The following is an 18,672-nucleotide window of genomic DNA, read 5'->3' as shown; positions in this document are numbered from 1 at the left end:
ATACAGCCTCCAGTGTTGGCTTATCCCTTTGAGATAGTCTAGAGACTTATAAATTGTTGTTTATGTCTTATATTTTTCAAAATATTGTTTAATTAGTCCATTCATTAAGCTTGACATCTGTAGCCCAGCTTTTTGTTAATATTGCAATCTACTTGTCCTTTTTAGGTTTCTCTCACTGGCTTTCAACATCTCCAGGGCTCCTTGTCTGGATATTTTTAGCTCATTGAGAAATTGTTTCAGGTTCTGCAGCTCCTTCAATAGCTATTTTCTGCCTTTAAGCGACAAAAACAGCTTTGCCAGATCTTGTTCTTGCTTCTGGCTCCATTTCCCTTAGCCCTCGGTTGGTCTCCCTCCAAGCGTTCTTGTCTGCTGAATTTGAGCATTCACTCTTGTCTTTATAGTTAGATGCAGCCCATTCCCCGAGCGTACCAGTCTCCAAACGCCAAGCTGCGCAAAGCAACAGATGGATGAGAACAAGAACGTATTGCCGTCAACTCACCCACCAGTCGTTTCATTCTTATCTCTGTCATCAGCAAACACGTGCCTACCCTGCTGTCCTTGGTGTCAGGACAAGGTGCCTTTGGTCTCTGGCTCACTGCCCTTCTGTCTATACCATCTTAGCTGCCAGGGGGGTCAGGTTGCATTTTTATCCCTGCTGGTGGTCAAAAAAATTCTTTGGTGGAACCTCTGGCAGAATTAGGACCTTGGGCCGGTCGTTCACCATATTCTACCTTTCACTTCCAAGGTTTTTACATATTTTTTCTGAGGAGTCTGATACACATTTCATCCAGGACTTTCTGTCTGTGAATCCATCTGAATGACTATTCTCAGGCAATTCAATCAATATAAAGTGATAGAACAGAATATCCTAACATCTTTATATTCTCCCTCTTGTAAAAAAAAAACAAAACAAAAAAACATGTATCTTTCTGTTTTTGTGTTTCATCCTTAAAATACATAGATACCCTGGGACATTTCAGTGACAGTTGCTGTAAATGGCCTTTCACGTTCCTCTAAGATAGCTGCATTATAATTGACTCTTTTAAGCATCCAGAACATTGTCTTTCATTCCTTTCCTGAGTAAAGTTTCTACTCTTCTTGCATAATTGTTTGACCTCTGGTATAATGATGATTCTTAAACTGGATTACCTTAGTCTGTTTCCAATTCTCTTGGCTTTTTTTTTTTTTTCCTTCTCATCAACTGTACAGTTTAGCTATGATTTGGTGGCTCTGTGAATCTGTCTTTACCAGTTCGAGGTTTGTCAGTCAGCTATGTCAATTGATCTCATTATTGCTTCACCTCTTTTACTGGATTTGTAAACGGAACAATTTTTATAGCATCTTTGCTTCTATCTTGCAAGGATATCTTCTTTTAAAGTAGGTATAATAACTTTATTATCAGGTGAGAGTTTTCCAACTAGCTTTCTCTTCTCTTAATAATTGTTGTAGTTATTAATTACATGTAGTTTAAAAAAATATCCTAATAGCCTTTAAAAGTTGCTTGGTCAACTCTTTGGTTTTTGGTTTGTTTCACATGACTTCTTGTGATTTTAGTTCTGAGATTCCTTCTCTTTTAGGTGATCCATTCCCATGTGTTTAGCTAAGAGGAAGTACCCCGCCATTTTCTGCCTAACAAAACAGATGCAAAATTGTTGTGGTATGCTCATGAGAAACCTTTGTTAAGAAAAATTATCTAAGACATGAAAGTAAGAAAAAAACATGACGATGGCGTTCACGGTAATGTAGAACATTGTCTAACAAACCTAGAGGAATACAACTTTGGTTGACTTATTATTCACATTTACTGTATTTTACAACTCTGTCAACTTAGAATTTTACGTATAGAAATCTGACAGGTGTGATTATTTCTTTTCTCTCAAGTAGAAAATAAAATTTCAAATGTTAGTTTTATTGCCTTGCAAGACATTGGGCAAATTTGTATCTAATTCGCCAGCCTCATTCCTTTTTATTTCTTCATGAACCATGAAAACTTGTTTTTCAAATTTAGTTTGTATATATCGACACATATATACTTATATGTTTCTTATATATATTCAGTTTATATCTATATTTAATAACAGCTTGAGATATAATTTAAATGCTATACAATTCATCTGTTTAACGTGTACAATTCAATGGTTTTTAGTATATTCACAGAGCCGTGCAGCTATCATCACAATCAAATTTAGAACACCTCCCCAAAAAGAAACCTCATATCCATTAGCAGCTGTTCCCTATTTCACCCCAGTCCCCCGGCCTTAGGCAACCATTGATCTACTTTTTATCTCTATAGAATTACTTATTTTGGATATGTTATATCAATGGAATCATATGATGTGTGATCTTTAGTGACTGGCTTCTTTTACTTAGTAAACTGTGTTCAAGATTCATCGTGTCATAGCATACATATATTAATATTTATTTCTTTTTTATTCTGCAGTAGTATGCCATTTTATAGATACATCACTTTTTATTTTACCCTTTATCTGTTGATGGACGTTTGGGTTGTTTCCATGTAATGGAACATTTTGGCTATTACATATAATGTTGCTATGAACATTCATGTACAAGTTTTTGTTTGAATGTATGTTTTGATTTCTCTTGCATATGTACCAAGGAGTGGAATTGCCAGATCATATATGTTAACTCTATGTTTGACTTTTTTTTTTTTTTAAGAAGATGTTGGGGGTAGGAGTTTATTAATTAATTAATTTATTTTTGCTGTGTTGGGTCTTCGTTTCTGTGCGAGGGCTTTCTCTAGTTGTGGCAAGTGGGGGCCACTCTTCATCGCAGTGCGCGGGCCTCTCACTATCGCGGCCTCTCTTGTTGCGGAGCACAGGCTCCAGACGCGCAGGCTCAGTAGTTGTGGCTCACGGGCCTAGTTGCTCCGTGGCATGTGGGACCCTCCCAGCCCAGGGCTCGAACCCGTGTCCCCTGCATTAGCAGGCAGATTCTCAACCACTGCACCACCAGGGAAGCCCCATATATTTGACTTTTTTTTTTAGCACAAGAATGTTTATTTATTTTATTTCGTTTTATTTTTTTGGCTGCATTGGGTCTTCATTGCTGCGCGCGGGCTTTCTCCAGTTGCAGTGAGCAGGGGCTTCTCTTGTTGCAGAGCATAGGCTCTAGGTACGTGGGCTTCAGTAGCTGTGGCGTGCAGACTCAGTAGTTGTGGCGCATGGGCTTAGTTGTTCCGAAGCATGTGGGATCTTCCTGGACAAGGAATTGAACCCTTGTCCCCTGCATTGGCAGACGGATTCCCAACCACTGTGCCACCAGGGAAGTCCCCTATATTTAACTTCTTGAGGAGCTGCCAGACTGTTTACCAAAGGGGTTTTACCATTTTACATTTCTACCAGCAGTCTATGAGGGCTCCAGTTTCTCCATATCCTCTTCAACACTTGTCTTTTTGAGTCTTTTTGTTGTTGTTGTTTTAATTATAGCCATACAAGTGGGTGTGAAATGGCATCTTACTGTGGTTTTGATTTTCATTTCCCTGATGACTAATGATGTTGAGCATCTTTATATATATATATTAGCCATTTCTATATCTTCTTTGGAAAATGTCTGTTCAGATCCTTTGTCCAGTTTTTAATTGGGTTATTTGTCTTTTTATTATTGAGTTGTAATAGTTCTTTATATATTCTACATATGATATTTATATATTCTAGATCTATGATTTATGAACATTTTTTTACCTTTCTGTGGGCTGTTGTTACACTTTCTTGATGGTGATCTTTGAGGCACAAAAGTTTTTAATTTTGATGAAATCCAATTTATCTGTTTTTTGGTTGTTGTTACTTATGCTTTTGCTGTTATATTTAAGAAGGTTTTGCCTAACTCAAATTCTCTTCTAAATTGGCTTTGTCAAGTGTCTGATTCCCTTACTAATAAGTTATGTAAACTTTTAGTCTTCACTGTGTATTTGTACAGGATTATGTTTTTAATATTTTTTAAATTGTACTTTGATACAGTTTATGTTAACAGCATTTTGGAGGCCGTTTATAATTTGGCTTTTAATTTTTGTCCATTGGGTGTGTCCAGTCAACAAGATAGATCCATACAGAATGGGGGGAGGGGGTCATCATTATTCAGGATATGCTGGCAAGAAGCCCTTAATCTTCTACCTTTCCATTTTATTCCAAACATTCAGATTGTATTAACTGTCAGTAATTCTATGTGACTGATCAATAACTTTTTTAATCTGTAATTGAGATTTGTGCGGATCAGCTGAATGACATGACATTGAATGATACATGTTTCTGCTTTTGACTTGAGAAGAAAAAGTGTCATTAGAAGTTGAAGAACAGGGCTTCCCTGGTAATGCAGTGGTTAAGAATCTGCCTGCCAATGCAGGGGACACAGGTTCGAACCCTGGGACATGGGTTCAGGTCTGGGAAGATCCCACATGCTGCGAAGCAACTAAGCCCATGAGCCACAACTACTGAGCCTGCACTCTAGAGCCCATGGGCCACAACTACTGAAGCCTGTGTGCCTAGAGCCCATGCTCTGCAACAAGAGAAGCCACCACAATGAGAAGACTGGGCACCGCAACAAAGAGTAGCCCCTGCTCGCCACAACTAGAGAAAGCCTGTGCACAGCAACAAAGACCTAACACAGCCGAAAATAAATAAAATAAAATAAATTAATTAAAACCCAAAAAAGAAGTTGAAGAACAGAAGAAGTGTTGTATTTCGATTGCACAACTTTTTTTCGACAAGCAAGTTGGAAAATTTTGCCTTCATATGTCCAAATCCCTCCCATCCCTCATGGAATTTCTGTTGAAACAAGAGCTAGAAGTTTTCACCAGAGGTAGAAGGGAGTGAATGGAGACAAAAACCATGTACTAAAACAGACAAAAACCAAAACAAAACAGGTTAGCGATTTCGGAAATTTGAGATTGGAAAATTTTGAAATTGGATTTGAATATAGAAAGGGGCTAGAGCCAAGTGTTGTGGGTGGGTTTTGAGTAGGAATCCCAAATTAAAGATTAAACCAAGAACAGTTGCATGTTGGGGGAGGTGGAGGGTTGGGCTGAGGGCCAGAGTGATTGTCTAGATCTGTGGTGTCCACTACAGGAGCCACGAACCACATGAGGCTACCGGCTAGTCTGAATTGAGATGTGCTATAAGTATAAAGTACACACAGGATTTTTTTTCATTTTTTAATTTATTTAATTTATTTTATTTGGTTTTTGGCTGCATTGGGTTTTCACTATTGCACACGGGCTTTCTCTAGTTGTGGTGAGTGGGGGCTACTCTTAGTTGTGGTGTGCGGGCTTCTCATTGCTGTGGCTTCTCTTTGTTGTGGAGCACGGTCTCTGGGCGCATGGGCTTCAGTAGTTGTGGCACGCAGGCTCAGTAGTTGTGGCTCGCAGGCTCTAGAGTGCAGGCTCAGTAGTTGTGGCACATGGGCTTAGTTGCTCCATGGCATGTGGGATCTTTCTGGACCAGGGCTCGAACCTGTGTCCCCTACGTTGGCAGGCAGATTCTTAACCACTGCGCCACCAGGGAAGTGCCCACACAGGATTTTGAAGACAAAATTCTGTAAGAATAAAAGAATGCAAAATACCTCATTAATACATTTATATTGATTAACGCCCATAAATTATATATATGTTGAAATGATATTTTGAGTATATTCTTGAAACAAAATATATTATTAAATCAATTTACCATGTTTCATTTTCCTCTCTTTAACATAGCTAATAAAACCTTGAAATTATGCATTCTTTTATTATATTTCTTTTGGATAGCACTGGCCTAGGACAAGTGCTGGGGTTCTTGGCTTATCTCTGGGAGAAGGACGGGGAGGTTGGAGGACTGGCTAGTGGAGCACACCCAGTGCGCTCTGCAGCCTTCCGCTGCCTCTGGTTTGGGTGGTTTCTTCTAGTCTGCCAACTTGTGCTTCACTCAGCTGATTCTGAGTGGTGGAGGGAATTTATTGCACTCCATCTTTTGGTGTGACGACTAACTTAGTCCCATCTGAAAAAAATGTCCTTTAGGGACCAAGACCACGGGTGCTCGAGACACTTCTTATAAATTACCACCCAAAATTATGCTCTGACTGCAGCTGTACCGGGCTTTATGATTTTACTCCAGCCAGATTGCCAAACCTGCATGTGTCTCAAAAACACTTGTGAATCATGCTGAAACATCAGTGCTGGGGTCCCGTGCCCGAAGATCCTGCTTTGGTGGTTTGGGGGACTTGCATTTGAGGAGTCATGGAATAGGTCTGTGTGCAGCTCGTTCTGTCAGAGAATTGTCATTTAGCCCAGAATTTACTTCTCTGTATGTGTCTCTTTAGAAATGTGGTACTTTGACATTCAATTTTGGAAATCTTGGATAAAAAATAAAAACAAAAGCAGAGGTTAAGTATGGCTTCTGCATAGGGCTGGAGCCTGCAGAAGGGATAACATTGTTTTCACTATTAAGGTGCCTGCCTGCTGTCTAGTAACTGGTTTTCTGTGTTAACCAGACTCGAAGAGGAGGGAACATAAAGCCGTATGTCCTTGATCAAAGAAGTATTGCCTTTCACATATTAAAAATGGTTGTCTTTCAAATCCAGGATATAGATAAAATAAGATTTTTCAGTGAATGTAAGGCCTCCTATCAGCATCATGTTTTTTCATGAGATGTGGTCCTGGATAAGCAGGTGGAATATATCTTCTTAAGTGGATAGATGTGTTTCTGCTGTTCAGCTATCCAGACAAAGTCTTGTATGACTTGCTGGAAGACATCAAGGTATGAAATAATGAGATTAAGATAGAACTCAACATTCTCCTCCTAAAGAAGCTTTTTTTTCTGTCTCCATTTTCAGCTGATCATTTCAAACAGGCACAAAACCTTAGGTTTTGATTGTTACAGCCTTAGGGCACTATGTCTTAGTAATGTTTATAGCCCTAAAAGCCCCTAACATGGGGGCTATCTCATAACATAATGTATCTCTGAACAAACTGAATGAAAATTTAAATTATTCTTTAAAACAAACAAAACCACCCTGTGCTTAAAGAGAGTTGAGCAAAAGTCGCTGCTTTGTTTTTGCTTCAGCAACTAGCAGGGCCTTCACACGTGAAATGAAACTGAAGTTATTCTGATTTTTAAAGCAATGGTCACCAAACTAGAGTGAATATCAGAGTCACCCTGGGAAGTATGCTAAAAATAAGGTTTTCTGATTCAGGTTACAGAAATTCTGATTGAATGGGTCACAAGGTTGGGTGAGAGATTCTGTGTCTGATCAGCAGCCTAATTGTTTTGGGGGGGAGGAGGAGGTGTTACCCTTTTTGAAATCCTCAGGTGTGAACTGTGTCCTCTGTAGCTGAAGAGTGCGCTACAAGGTGGGTGTTGTCCCCATCGTGTATTTTGTATTATGTTCTTAGAAACATAGCTTGGGGATGAAAGAGATGGTCAAGGTCACTGAGTGTAGTTTCCCAAACTGAAATGACACTATGTAATAGTAATTCTTCTAATTGCCTTAGACCCCTGGAATAAAGGGGAAAAAAAACGAAGAAGAAAGAGGAGGGAGTCAGAAGAGGGAGACTGTGGTGGTACCAAATTCCACGTGTGGACTAGGGAGCAGGGCTGGAAAAGGCTGGTCTGGATCGCTTTACTGCTTGACGAAAATACAGAATACTTTAAATCTACTTACTGTGTTTCCATTAGAATATTGAATCCATAAGAAGCTGATAAAAATTAGAGACGATTCTTTTATTTTTGCTAACAATGGGACATAAAGGCAAAACTTGCTTTTCATAATGAATAAAATGCCAAACCCAAGCTTTTAATTTGATTCGACTTCTTGCCGTATGATGCTCTAACAAATATTTCCAGCAGTGCAGTCATCTGTTTACTGTGTTGGAGAGGTGACTACACACTGGTTTTAAGTTTGTCAGCCCCGCTTCGACTAAAACTTAAAGTTTTTTTGTTTTTTTGGTTTTTTTGTTTTTGGTATAAAAGCTCAAGTTCATCCGGGTTGCACTGTTCAAGGAATAAGTCAGAATCTCAGGCAGGTGTTTCTCCATGAAATACCAGTATTTGACCCATCATATTTCCTTTCTACATTGTATGTGGAGCCAGAAAACCCTGTCTTGTACGCAGGGTCTCCTATGGGTCTCTTGCGGGGCATTGAACAAGTCTGCCTCTCTAAGGCTGTTTCCCTTGCTGCAAGAAGGGTAATATCCACTTCGTAGAGACTGAGTTGGGATCAGGTAGTCCCTATATGCAAATACTTTGTAAGCTAGAAAATGCTGTACATGCCTAAGGGATATTCAGTGTTGTTGGATGTAGTCCATTAGTAGACCACCGGAATTCTATGTGGAATCTGGAACCTGTGCCTGATGTATATATGGTCAGCAGTTGGTATGTCTGCTCAGTGAAAGTTACACCTGAATGTTGGTTTGAAATAAAGATATTAAATGCTTTATAGAGAGAAACAGACTCTGGGTAAGAAATGAACCTAGTATTTATTTTTCAGAAAGAATTATTTACCTTTTTAGAGATAAATGGGTAAGAAGTTGTTGCTGGAAGTCTTAGATGTTGAAATTCATATTTTCTGCTCTGAGGAGACTGTCTCTGTTAATAAGATAACTGTATTAATAGTGCATTAAAAAGGTCAAAGAGACTTAATGACATTTCACATTCACTTTATAGTTTATCCATGGTAACAAGAATTCTCATTTGAACTATTATTCATTGCAGTTTAATGCAAAATAAGAAAAGGTAAGCTTGGCATAGCTTTATAAGGATGCTCTGTGACATGTGAGGGGAGTGAGTGCCTTTACTCAGACACTCCTCATTACTGGATGGTGTCCCAGGAGCCAGCATTACACAAGGTGCTGAGGGGCCTACACAAGGGCAAAATCTTCAGTCTGTGCCCTTTAGCTACAAGCGTGGACAACTGGAAGTCTAGCAGGTATCTTTTATGGGACTAGAAAAATATATGGTTGCCTCAGGCCCAAATAAAAGTATCTAATTTAAATATTTTTAGATTTTTAGGCATTATTTTACTATCAGGTTAATTTCTGAAAACCTATCTACTTAAAGAGCTGGGTGCTGGGGAAATAACTATAAATAAGACTCAACCCTGTCCCCGAGGAGCTTCTGTTTTAGTGGGAAGACAGGCACATCATCAACGGGAAGTTGTAGGGCAGTGTGTAAGCCCCGAGGCTGTGGGAGCTCATATAGGGGACTCCAGCCTGGCCTGGGGGTGGGGGGGAGTGGTGACAGGGAAAGCCTGTCAGAAGAAGTGACACCTTTGCTGGGACCTGAAGGATCAGGAATTGGAGTTTGGCCAACCTGTGAGAGTTGATTCCAAAAGATGAGGTGAGCCAGTCAGGTGCTGCTCTCAGGAATTTGAAACCTAAGAGTGAGGCTGTGAAGACTGAAGTGACAGGTGTGTGAAGGCGGGAGGAAAGGAGAGCTGGGCAGCCCTGACGACCATGCTCCAGCCTCAGTCATGAGAAGCATGACCAAGGAGCCCCCGAGCAGAGGGAGGAGATGAAGCAAAGGCTAAGAGAAGCAGGGCAGCCGTGAAGAAGGCCTGTGGCCTAGAGAGAAGCCTACCTTCCTTGTAGCTGCTTGGTTCTGGTTCCTAGGAAGTCTGGTTTTGCTCTTAATTTCCTGTCTTCTGATTCTTATGGGAATTTTAAAAATAACTCTCCCTTTAACTGGTTTGATTAGACCATTGGTCCTCATAATCTGGAAGAACTTTAAAAACAAAACACAGTGAGAAACTGGCTGGAGAGCCCCTTGGATCTCTTTTCCTGTTTCATGAGTCGTTGGAAATGGTCTTGCCATCTCTGTTCCCAGGTGCTAAAGCATCAAGTATCAGTATTCAGTGCTACTTACGGGCCTTTGCCCATGGATGGAATGCCCCAAGGGCAGGCCTCAGCACTTGTCTGGCACCTTCTACTCTGTTGCCACCAAGGAGCTAAGGGATGAGGGCCATAGACAAGCTTCTACACCAGCCATTCAGCTGGGATTGCCTTGTAGCTTTCTGTGTGCTGGGGATCAGGGCCTGCTCCCAGTCATCCCATCTTTGTCTATAAATGGTTTTCCCTGATTTTCTTTTCTTTTGTGTCACCTGTTTTTGTTCCACATTATCCTTTGTGACTTTCATCCATGTTGTTGTATTCATTCTCATTGCTGAATGGCTTTCCATTCAATGAATATACAATGTAGGTATCAATTTTATTGTAGATGGACATCTGGGTTGTTTCCAGTTTGGGGTGTTAATACTAGTGCTGCCCATGACATAGAAACAACCTAAATGTCCACCGACAGAGGAATACATAAAGAGGATGTGGGGTGTGTGTATGTGTGTGTGTGTGTGTGTATAAATAAACATAATGGAATACCACTCAGCCATAAAAAAGAATGAAATAATGCCGTTTGCAGCAACATGGATGGACCTAGAGATTATCGTATTAAGTGAAGTAAGTCAAACAGAGAAAGACAAATATCATATGATATCACTTACATGTGAAATCTAAAAAAATGGTACAAATGAACTTATTTACAAAACAGAACTAGACTCACAGACATAGTGAACAAACTTATGGTTACTAAAGGGGAAAGGGAGGAAGGGATAAATTGGGAATTTGGGATTAACAGATACACACTACTATGTATAAAATAGATAAAAAACAAAGACCGACTGTATAGCACAGGGAACTATTTTCAATACCTGCACTAAACCATATTGGAAAAGAATCTGAAAAAGAATATAAATGTATGTATATATACACACATACATATACACATATATAACTAAATCAGTTTGATGTACACCTGAACCATTGTGAATCAACTTACTTCAATAAAAATTTTAAAAATAATAATAGTGCTGCTATGAACAATCTTGTAAATGTCTTTTGGTTAACATATGTGTGCAGCACTGTTGGGTAGGAACGTAGGTGTAGAATTGCTACATCATGAAGCATGCATTTATTCTACTTTCATGAAACTGCCTGAACTTCTCCAACATGGTTTAATCAATTCACAGTAGTGTTTCAAAGTTCCGGTTTCTCCACATCCTCACCGACATTTGACATAATATTTTTCATTTTAGACATTCTAGCAGGAGTCATCTTATCATTTGTATATTATACATTTTTAATCCTGTACTCTAATTTACCCATATTTTTAACTGTCCTCAGAAAGTGTCATGTCCATTTAAAATTTGAAGCCATTTTTGTTTGGGCGTCCTGCCTGGATTCTCTATCTGCCATCTTTCCACCTATTTAAATTCTGCATAGATTCTAGGAGGGCATTTCTTAATCCTCTGTTTTTCATTAATCTGTCACTTCTTAGAGCTCCATTGAAATTTGGTGTCTATATTTCACTATTACCCAACCATGTAATATGTGCACGTCTTCTCACCACTGATGCTGTGAAAATGTCCTTGTGGAAGATGAGGGCTAGCTCTGATTACCCTTCAGCACCTATAAAAGTGCACAGAGTAAGTGTTCAACATTTATTGAATTCATGTCAGGGTCTCCTGTTCATTGAGAACTTAGTTCAGTAAATGGCTTTCTTTGGCTAGTCCCAGAGAAGGTTATAAGGAGAAGATGCTACTGATGACAATAAGCAGGTTATGCCTACAAAGGCCCGTCATTATTGCTGGGATACAGTGAAACTATGGAGATCCTTTTGAAGCAGCAGTGGAATACAGGAGTTGTGAAGATGAAAATAAGGGACAGCCTAGGGAGGGGCAGGACAGACCACCAAAACCCAGTGGACAGAGTAGAGTCAGGGCAAGGTGGGGTGCTCCACTCTGGAGGTACCGTGGCTATTTTGCCAGTGTTAGCCAGTGCCCTTCCCAAGAGGATGCAGTGTGTATACACTGGGACCCAGTGTCCCGTATTTATGAAATGGTGGAGGATTTTGTAGATGAAAGAGAAAGAAGGATCCTTTGAGCAGAAGCATTTCTATATAAAACAAGCAAGTGCTGCATGTTTCTGCTGGCAGTGCATGATTTTTTCATATGTACCTATCATAGGCATCTTTATGTGAGGATCATGTTATTTCTTAGCCAAAAAGGTTTTTTCAAAGACAACAGAATTTATGTATATTTTAGCAGTTAAAGCACTCTAATTTTTTTCTTGATAAAAATGAAGATTTAGATTTAAAGAGTGCCACACTATTTACAGTAGCCAGGACATGGAAGCAACCTAAATGTCCATCGACAATGGATAAAGAGGATGTGGCACATATATACAATGGAATATTACTCAGCCATAAAAAGGAACGAAACTGAGTTATTTGTAGTGAGGTGGATGGACCTAGAGCCTGTCATACAGAGTGAAGTAAGTCAGAAAGAGGAAAACAAATACCTTATGCTAATGCATATATATGGAATCTAGAAAACTGATACTGATGAACCTAGTGGCAGGGCAGGAATAAAGACACATACGTAGAGAATGAACTTGAGGACACAGGGTGGGAAGAGGAGGCTGGGACAAAGTGAGAGAGTGGCATGGACATATATACACTACCAAATGTAAAATAGATAGCTAGTGGGAAGCAGCCACATAGCACAGGGAGATCAGCTCTGGGCTTTGTGACCACCTAGAGGGATGGGATAGGGAGGGTGGGAGGGAGTCTCAAGAGGGAGGGGATATGGGGGTATATGTCTACATATAGCTGATTCACTTTGTTGTACATCAGAAACTAACACAACATTGTGAAGCAATTATTCTTCAAAAAAGATGTTAAAAAAAAAAAGGGCCACAGTTTGATTAGGTGCCATTTGATGCCAGTTCCCCACTGGCCTCATTTTCCCTTTCATGTATTTCATCCTGAAACCTCTTCATTCATTCCTGGATTATGAATGAAAATACATCACTAACTTGTTTAAGCTGAATTCCTGGCTTTTTGTGCTGTATATTCCATTTTGTTGGCCAGATATTCTAGTGGCTTTCCTCCTGTTAGCAGAATTCATGGTAGAAAATTGGTAAATAATTCACTTTATTTTTGCCCCTGCTTTAAAAAAGAAAACCCAGTGGGACAGAGATATTCAAAGATTGTTTTATTTCTGAAATTTTAGCAGAAATAAGCAAGGTGATTAGTTTGAAATGTAATTCATAGTCAGTGAGTTAAAAAGAAATACATCAGTTGCTGATTACAGCTAGCTCAACTAGCCCCCTCAAATGTAATTAGCTTTCGGGGTGACTCCAAGTGGCTTCTTTGTGCTTAAATTTGCAAAAATTTTCCAATACTGTTTCAGTATTTCAAATAGTATTTAAGGAGTTTACTTGCAACATTTATCTGAGTTCATATGCACAGAAGGTAGGTGTATATTTCTGAGCTAATGGAGATAATATATATGTATTAAAAAGGGCAATTCCACTCCTGGGTATATATCACAAAAAAACCCAAAAAACACTACGTTGAGAAGTTACATGCACCCCAGTGTTCATAGTAGTAGTATTTACAATAGCCAAGATATGGAAGCAACCTAAGTGTCCATCAACAGATGAATGGATAAAGATTCTGTGGTGTATACATACAATGGAATATTACTCAGTCTCATAAAAAAGAACAAAATTTTGCCATTTGCGACAACTTAGATGGACCTGGAGGGTATTATGCTTAGTGAAATAAGTCAGACAGAGAAAGACAAATACTGTGTATCATCACTTATATGTGAAATCTAAAAAATGAAACAAACAAACGAGTATAACAAAACAGAAACAGACTCACATACAGAACAAATTAATGATTATGAAAAGGGAAGGGGGTGAGGCAATTTAGGGGTGAGGAATTAAGAGGTACAAACTACTATGTATAAATAAGCTATGAGGATACATTGTACAGCAGAGGGAGTATAGCCAATATTTTATAATAACTTTAAATGGAGTATAATCTAAAAATTTTAAATCACTATGTTGTACACCTGAAACTAATATAATATTATAAGTCACCTATACCTCAACAAAAATAAAGGAGGGTTATTTAATAATGTTGGGTTAAGTTAATAGTTTTGACCTTCCTAGTGTTACAGGAAGGTCAAGTTTTAGTTCTATGGCTTACTTTTCTTTTTTGACCTATTTTGCTTATAATCTGTGTAAAAAGTCACAGCTGAGCATTTAAAAAAATATGTAAGTGGGCTTCCCTAGTGGCGCAGTGGTTGAGAGTCCGCCTGCCGATGCAGGGGACACGGGTTCGTGTCCCGGTCTGGGAAGATCCCACATGCCACAGAGTGGCTGGGCCCGTGAGCCATGGCCGCTGAGCCTGCGTGTCTGGAGCCTGTGCTCCACAACGGGAGAGGCCACAACAGTGAGAAACCCATGTACCGCAAAAAAAAAAAAAATATATATATATATATATATATGTAAGTAACTACGTTGAGACTGTAACTTTTAAAAAATGTTATTCTTGATATTTGTTTTTTGTCAGTATGGTATTGCAAGTCTAGAAAATATAAGAGACTGAATGAAGACAACTTGCAGGGCAAGTTCAAAATGTGAACTGAACATTAAAAGTTTCTGCATGGTGTTTGCAGCTATTCCATAGTCAAGCTGCAACCAGACTTAAGAAAGCATTCCTGTTGCAATTCTGTTGCCTTTATCACTACTTAAAAAATGTTTTATTATGAAAAATATTAAATATGTACAAGAGTGGAGAAAACGGCATAAAGAATCCCCACCTACCCTTTATCCAGTTTTCCCAGTTCATGGCCAATCTTGTTTCATTCATACTCCCACCCGGTTCTTCCCCGTCGCTTCAATCCATCATTTTGAAGCAAATCCCAGACATAATCTCATTTCAAATGCGTATATTTTCGTATGTATTTCTGAAATACAAGGACCCGTAAAGACTTAGAACCACAATACCATTATCATGCTTTAGAAATTAACAGTGATTCTCTATTATCATATATCCAATCAGCGTTTCATTTTAACCTGCACTTTATTTGATATGTCTCTTAAGTCTCTTAATTTATAGGTGCCCTCTCCCCGTTTTTTCCCTTCCCATTGCAATGTATTTGTTGAAGAAACCGCCGTCATTTGTTCTGTGGAATTTGTAACATTCTGGATTTAGCGTATTGCCTCCCTGTGGTATTATTTAACATGTTCTGGTGTTTTCTGTATTTGATGTAAACTGGTAATAAAGTGCTTGATTAGATTCAAGTTTAATTTTCTTTTTTATTTGACAAGACTGCTTCAAATAAAAAAGCAGCCCATCAGCTTTTTGTGTATATCCATCAGGAATTAGTCTTTCTTTCTGTGATGTTAAAATTGATTAGTAAGTTCTAGGCACCTGATTTAGCCTGATCCATCCATTATAAAATACCCCATCAGCTTTTCACCTAATAATTTCAGCAGCCATTTATGATCATTGCCTAGATCTATTATAGCAAGAAGGAGAGATACTATTTTTAAAGTAATTCCTAAGAGTTGGGATGTAACCGAGTCACGTAGCTGTGTGACTCTCCTGCTAAGTTTGGTGGTTGAACATTCTCCTTTAAAGCCAAGTCATGAAGAATCTTTACTGAGCTAAGAAGTATATAGCATCAGCTTAGAAGCTCTGTGAAAAGAAGAAGCCCTAAGGGACACAGTCATCATTCTGTGGAGTTGGCATTCTCACGAGGCAGTTTCACAGGCCCAAACCTAAAAGGGATAAGGTGACTTTTTTGTTTTTATCTTTGATAACTAACGAAGCTTGGACTTCATCAAACTTTCAGTATATACTGCACTATCTGTACATTCCTAATTTATTTAAAATAACAACAGGGAGGGGAGTGTTGAGAAACACCATTGAAATATCTGACCCATTTCTCTCTTGGGGTTTGAGAGCAGAGGCAGTGAATAATCCCCATCACTGAGCCTTTCCTGATCGTTGCTAATGATTTTTCCACTGCCAACCTTGGAGGAAGAGGAGGAAAGAGAAGGAGATAAATTGGAAAGGACTGGGAGGAGTGTTCTTAACCAGAGCTACTTACTGAGAGGAATTCAGGGTGAATTGACTCTTAACATTGGAAAGCAACCTAGAACTTACCTGAACCAACTTCTTTGCGCATCCAAGGTTTCCTCCAAAAGGACCTGGCGATGAGGGAGCTCTTCTCTTCACATTCTGAACCCTCACGGCGTTCATCTCCTTCTGCCTCTTTAAGTCTGTGTATCTTATTTTCACTATTGGATTTTACATTCCTTGAGGGCAAGGGATTTATCTATTTCTCTGGTTTAGTCCCCTGTAGAGTGTCAAAGATAAACACAGCTGGACATTAGTTAGAGCAGTAAGAACACACTTTATTCAGTAACTACTGACAGTTCAGGAAAGAGCTGAGCTCCATTCTGATTTGCGCAGGGTTGACTGGGTATTTTAAAGAGAGAATGGGAGGGGTGGCAAAGGGGGCTTGGCAGAGTCAGAGAGGTAAGAAATTACAAAGGATTGATCGTCTAAGTGCATTTAGGCTGTGTCTGCTGGCTGGCAGTTATCAGAGTTAGGATCCTGTCCTCACAGTCTGGGAGACAGGCCCCTTCCTCCTGGTGATTACATTTTAAAGGAATGACTCTCAGGTCCTTGAGAAAGACAGTTCTGAGTTGTAAGAGATACATATTCCCAACTGTAAGTCCTTTGTAGTAAGTGCTCTAAGAAAGGGAGGTCAGGGGCCTTTTTGTCAGGGATTAGCTAGAAAAAGGTAAACTCTCCCGGCAATGATGATCTTTCTCAGGCAGGCATTTTAGTGGAGGGGCTGGGGTCATCCCAAGAACATGGCCTTATGCTGCTAAGAGCCATACTAGAGTTTGGCCATCCCCTAGTGCAGAGGTTTGGATGGAGTTTGTTATAGGCTGAAAGTTCTGCAGTTTTCAAGGGTCTAGACCACAAGATAAAGAATTAGTGTTTACTGAACGAATTTAAGTAAATTTAGTTTCCTCTACGCTGAAAGGAAGGGGGTCAGTTAGAATGCCTTAGTGCCTAGACACAGCCAGGACACAGGAGTAACATCCCCATTCATAAATTTCCTTCCCTAGGTCCACCTGGCTATTCTTATTATCAAGGACTGCTTTTACTTCCCTCCTCTTAAAGGCTAGCCTCTCGATTTGTAAGAGACTTTATCTCCTTACCACAGATATTTTGATTTTTTTGAAATAGTTCAAAATGGATAATCTATTATAAAATGGTTAATATTTTCATATCTACTGCAGGATTTGGGGCACTATTAAAAAGGGACAGGGCTTCCCTGGTGGCGCAGTGGTTGAGAGTCCGCCTGCCGATGCAGGGGACGCGGGTTTGTGCCCCGGTCCGGGAAGATCCCACATGCCACGGAGCGGCTGGGCCCGTGAGCCATGGCCGCTGAGCCTGTGCATCTGGAGCCTGTGCTCCGCAACGGGAGAGGCCACAACAGTGAGAGGCCTGCGTACCGCAAAAAAAAAAAAAAAAAAAGGGACAGGTCAAATGTCTCTTACCCAGGGAATAGTATCCAACAGGGCAACATTTCATGTCATATGCTTTCATCTATACCATTTATCTCAGTTGTTATGTATTTATTTATGATAATTTTTAAATATAGGTCATGGAAACTCTGTCTTATTCATCATTGAAAGGCCAGCACTTACCACAGTAACTAACAGCTATTAAGTAGATTCCAAAATGATCAACTTAATGACTAAATGAATGAATGACTTTCCATCTTACCTTGTCTTTTCTATAACATTGATAGTATAGAAGTGCTATTTAATAGAAACATGGTGAATGAATGTTTGCAAAATGTCATGGATCTCGAGTTATGTTTCAGTGACTTTTCTTCTCTTTGTAGATTCCTTACCTATTCCTACCTCTTGGCCTTCAACGTGTGGCTTCTGCTTGCACCTGTTACCCTGTGCTATGACTGGCAGGTGGGCAGTATTCCTCTGGTAGAGACCATATGGGACATGCGGAACTTAGCCACCATCCTTCTGGCAGTTGTGATGGCCTTACTGAGCCTTCATTGTTTAGCAGCTGTCAAGGTAATTTTCTTAAGATTCAAATGAATTCTACATTTCGAGAGAGATACTCTATACTCAGTAACTCTTTTTTTGCAAGGGGGTGTGAGTCTAAATTTTACTCGTTCATCTAAAAAACTTTCTGTATTTAAAAATTTTCCAGAAAGGTAATATATATTTTAAAGACTGTATCAAGGTTAATAGACCAAGGTTACAATGTTTGCAAATGAGAAATTTTTTTCTTGCAGTGGTTGCCTCATTTTTGACCTAATTCATTTGATTTCATGTAATGATAAATGAGCTAATGATAACATGTTCATAAGTGCTTAAATATGGTTAAGATTCTGCTTACACTAATAAATGCCTGCCTGAGTTGGTTGGGTGATTCTCACTTCAAAAAAAAGATAATAGTACAAAACTTTATTAAAAGTTTCAATATTGGGAACTTGGAAAAATATTGGAACGTGGAAAAAAATATTAAATGTAACCATTTCAAAAATGATCAAAGACAGCAAAGAACTTGAAAATATTTACTTATTAAAAACGGCTACTGCCTTGTGTAAGACGCTTCTTGCCTGAGAATATTCCCATCCCTCCAGATCTAGTGTTAAAAACTCCCAGGTTTACTGGCTGGAGGTGGCTGATTTGGTTTGGGAGAGTAGCAAAGCAGCTAGCAATTTAAGGGGTAGATTTTGGAAGCAAGAGAGCTGTAGAAGGGCTGAGATAATACCCTCTCCGTGCAT

The 18,672-nt window shown here is 39.4% G+C and overlaps 1 protein-coding gene across 5 annotated transcripts in view; it reads left to right on the top strand.

The window, feature by feature from the left end:
• Positions 1-18,672, top strand: part of TMTC1 (transmembrane O-mannosyltransferase targeting cadherins 1) — a 282,996-nt gene that overhangs the window by 144,749 nt on the left and 119,575 nt on the right. For all 5 annotated transcript variants that reach the window (XM_081250082.1, XM_081250081.1, XM_081250079.1 and 2 more), the window contains one exon: positions 17,764-17,953. In XM_081250082.1, the coding sequence (XP_081106208.1) occupies positions 17,764-17,953 (190 nt within the window). The remainder of the gene's footprint in view (positions 1-17,763; positions 17,954-18,672) is intronic.

This window comes from Mesoplodon bidens, assembly GCF_964165515.1.
Source record: "Mesoplodon bidens genome assembly, chromosome: 11".
Classification (NCBI taxonomy): Eukaryota; Metazoa; Chordata; class Mammalia; order Artiodactyla; family Ziphiidae; genus Mesoplodon; species Mesoplodon bidens.
The sequence above is the reverse complement of the archived record's forward strand: the minus strand, read 5'-3'. Positions and strand labels throughout refer to the sequence as shown.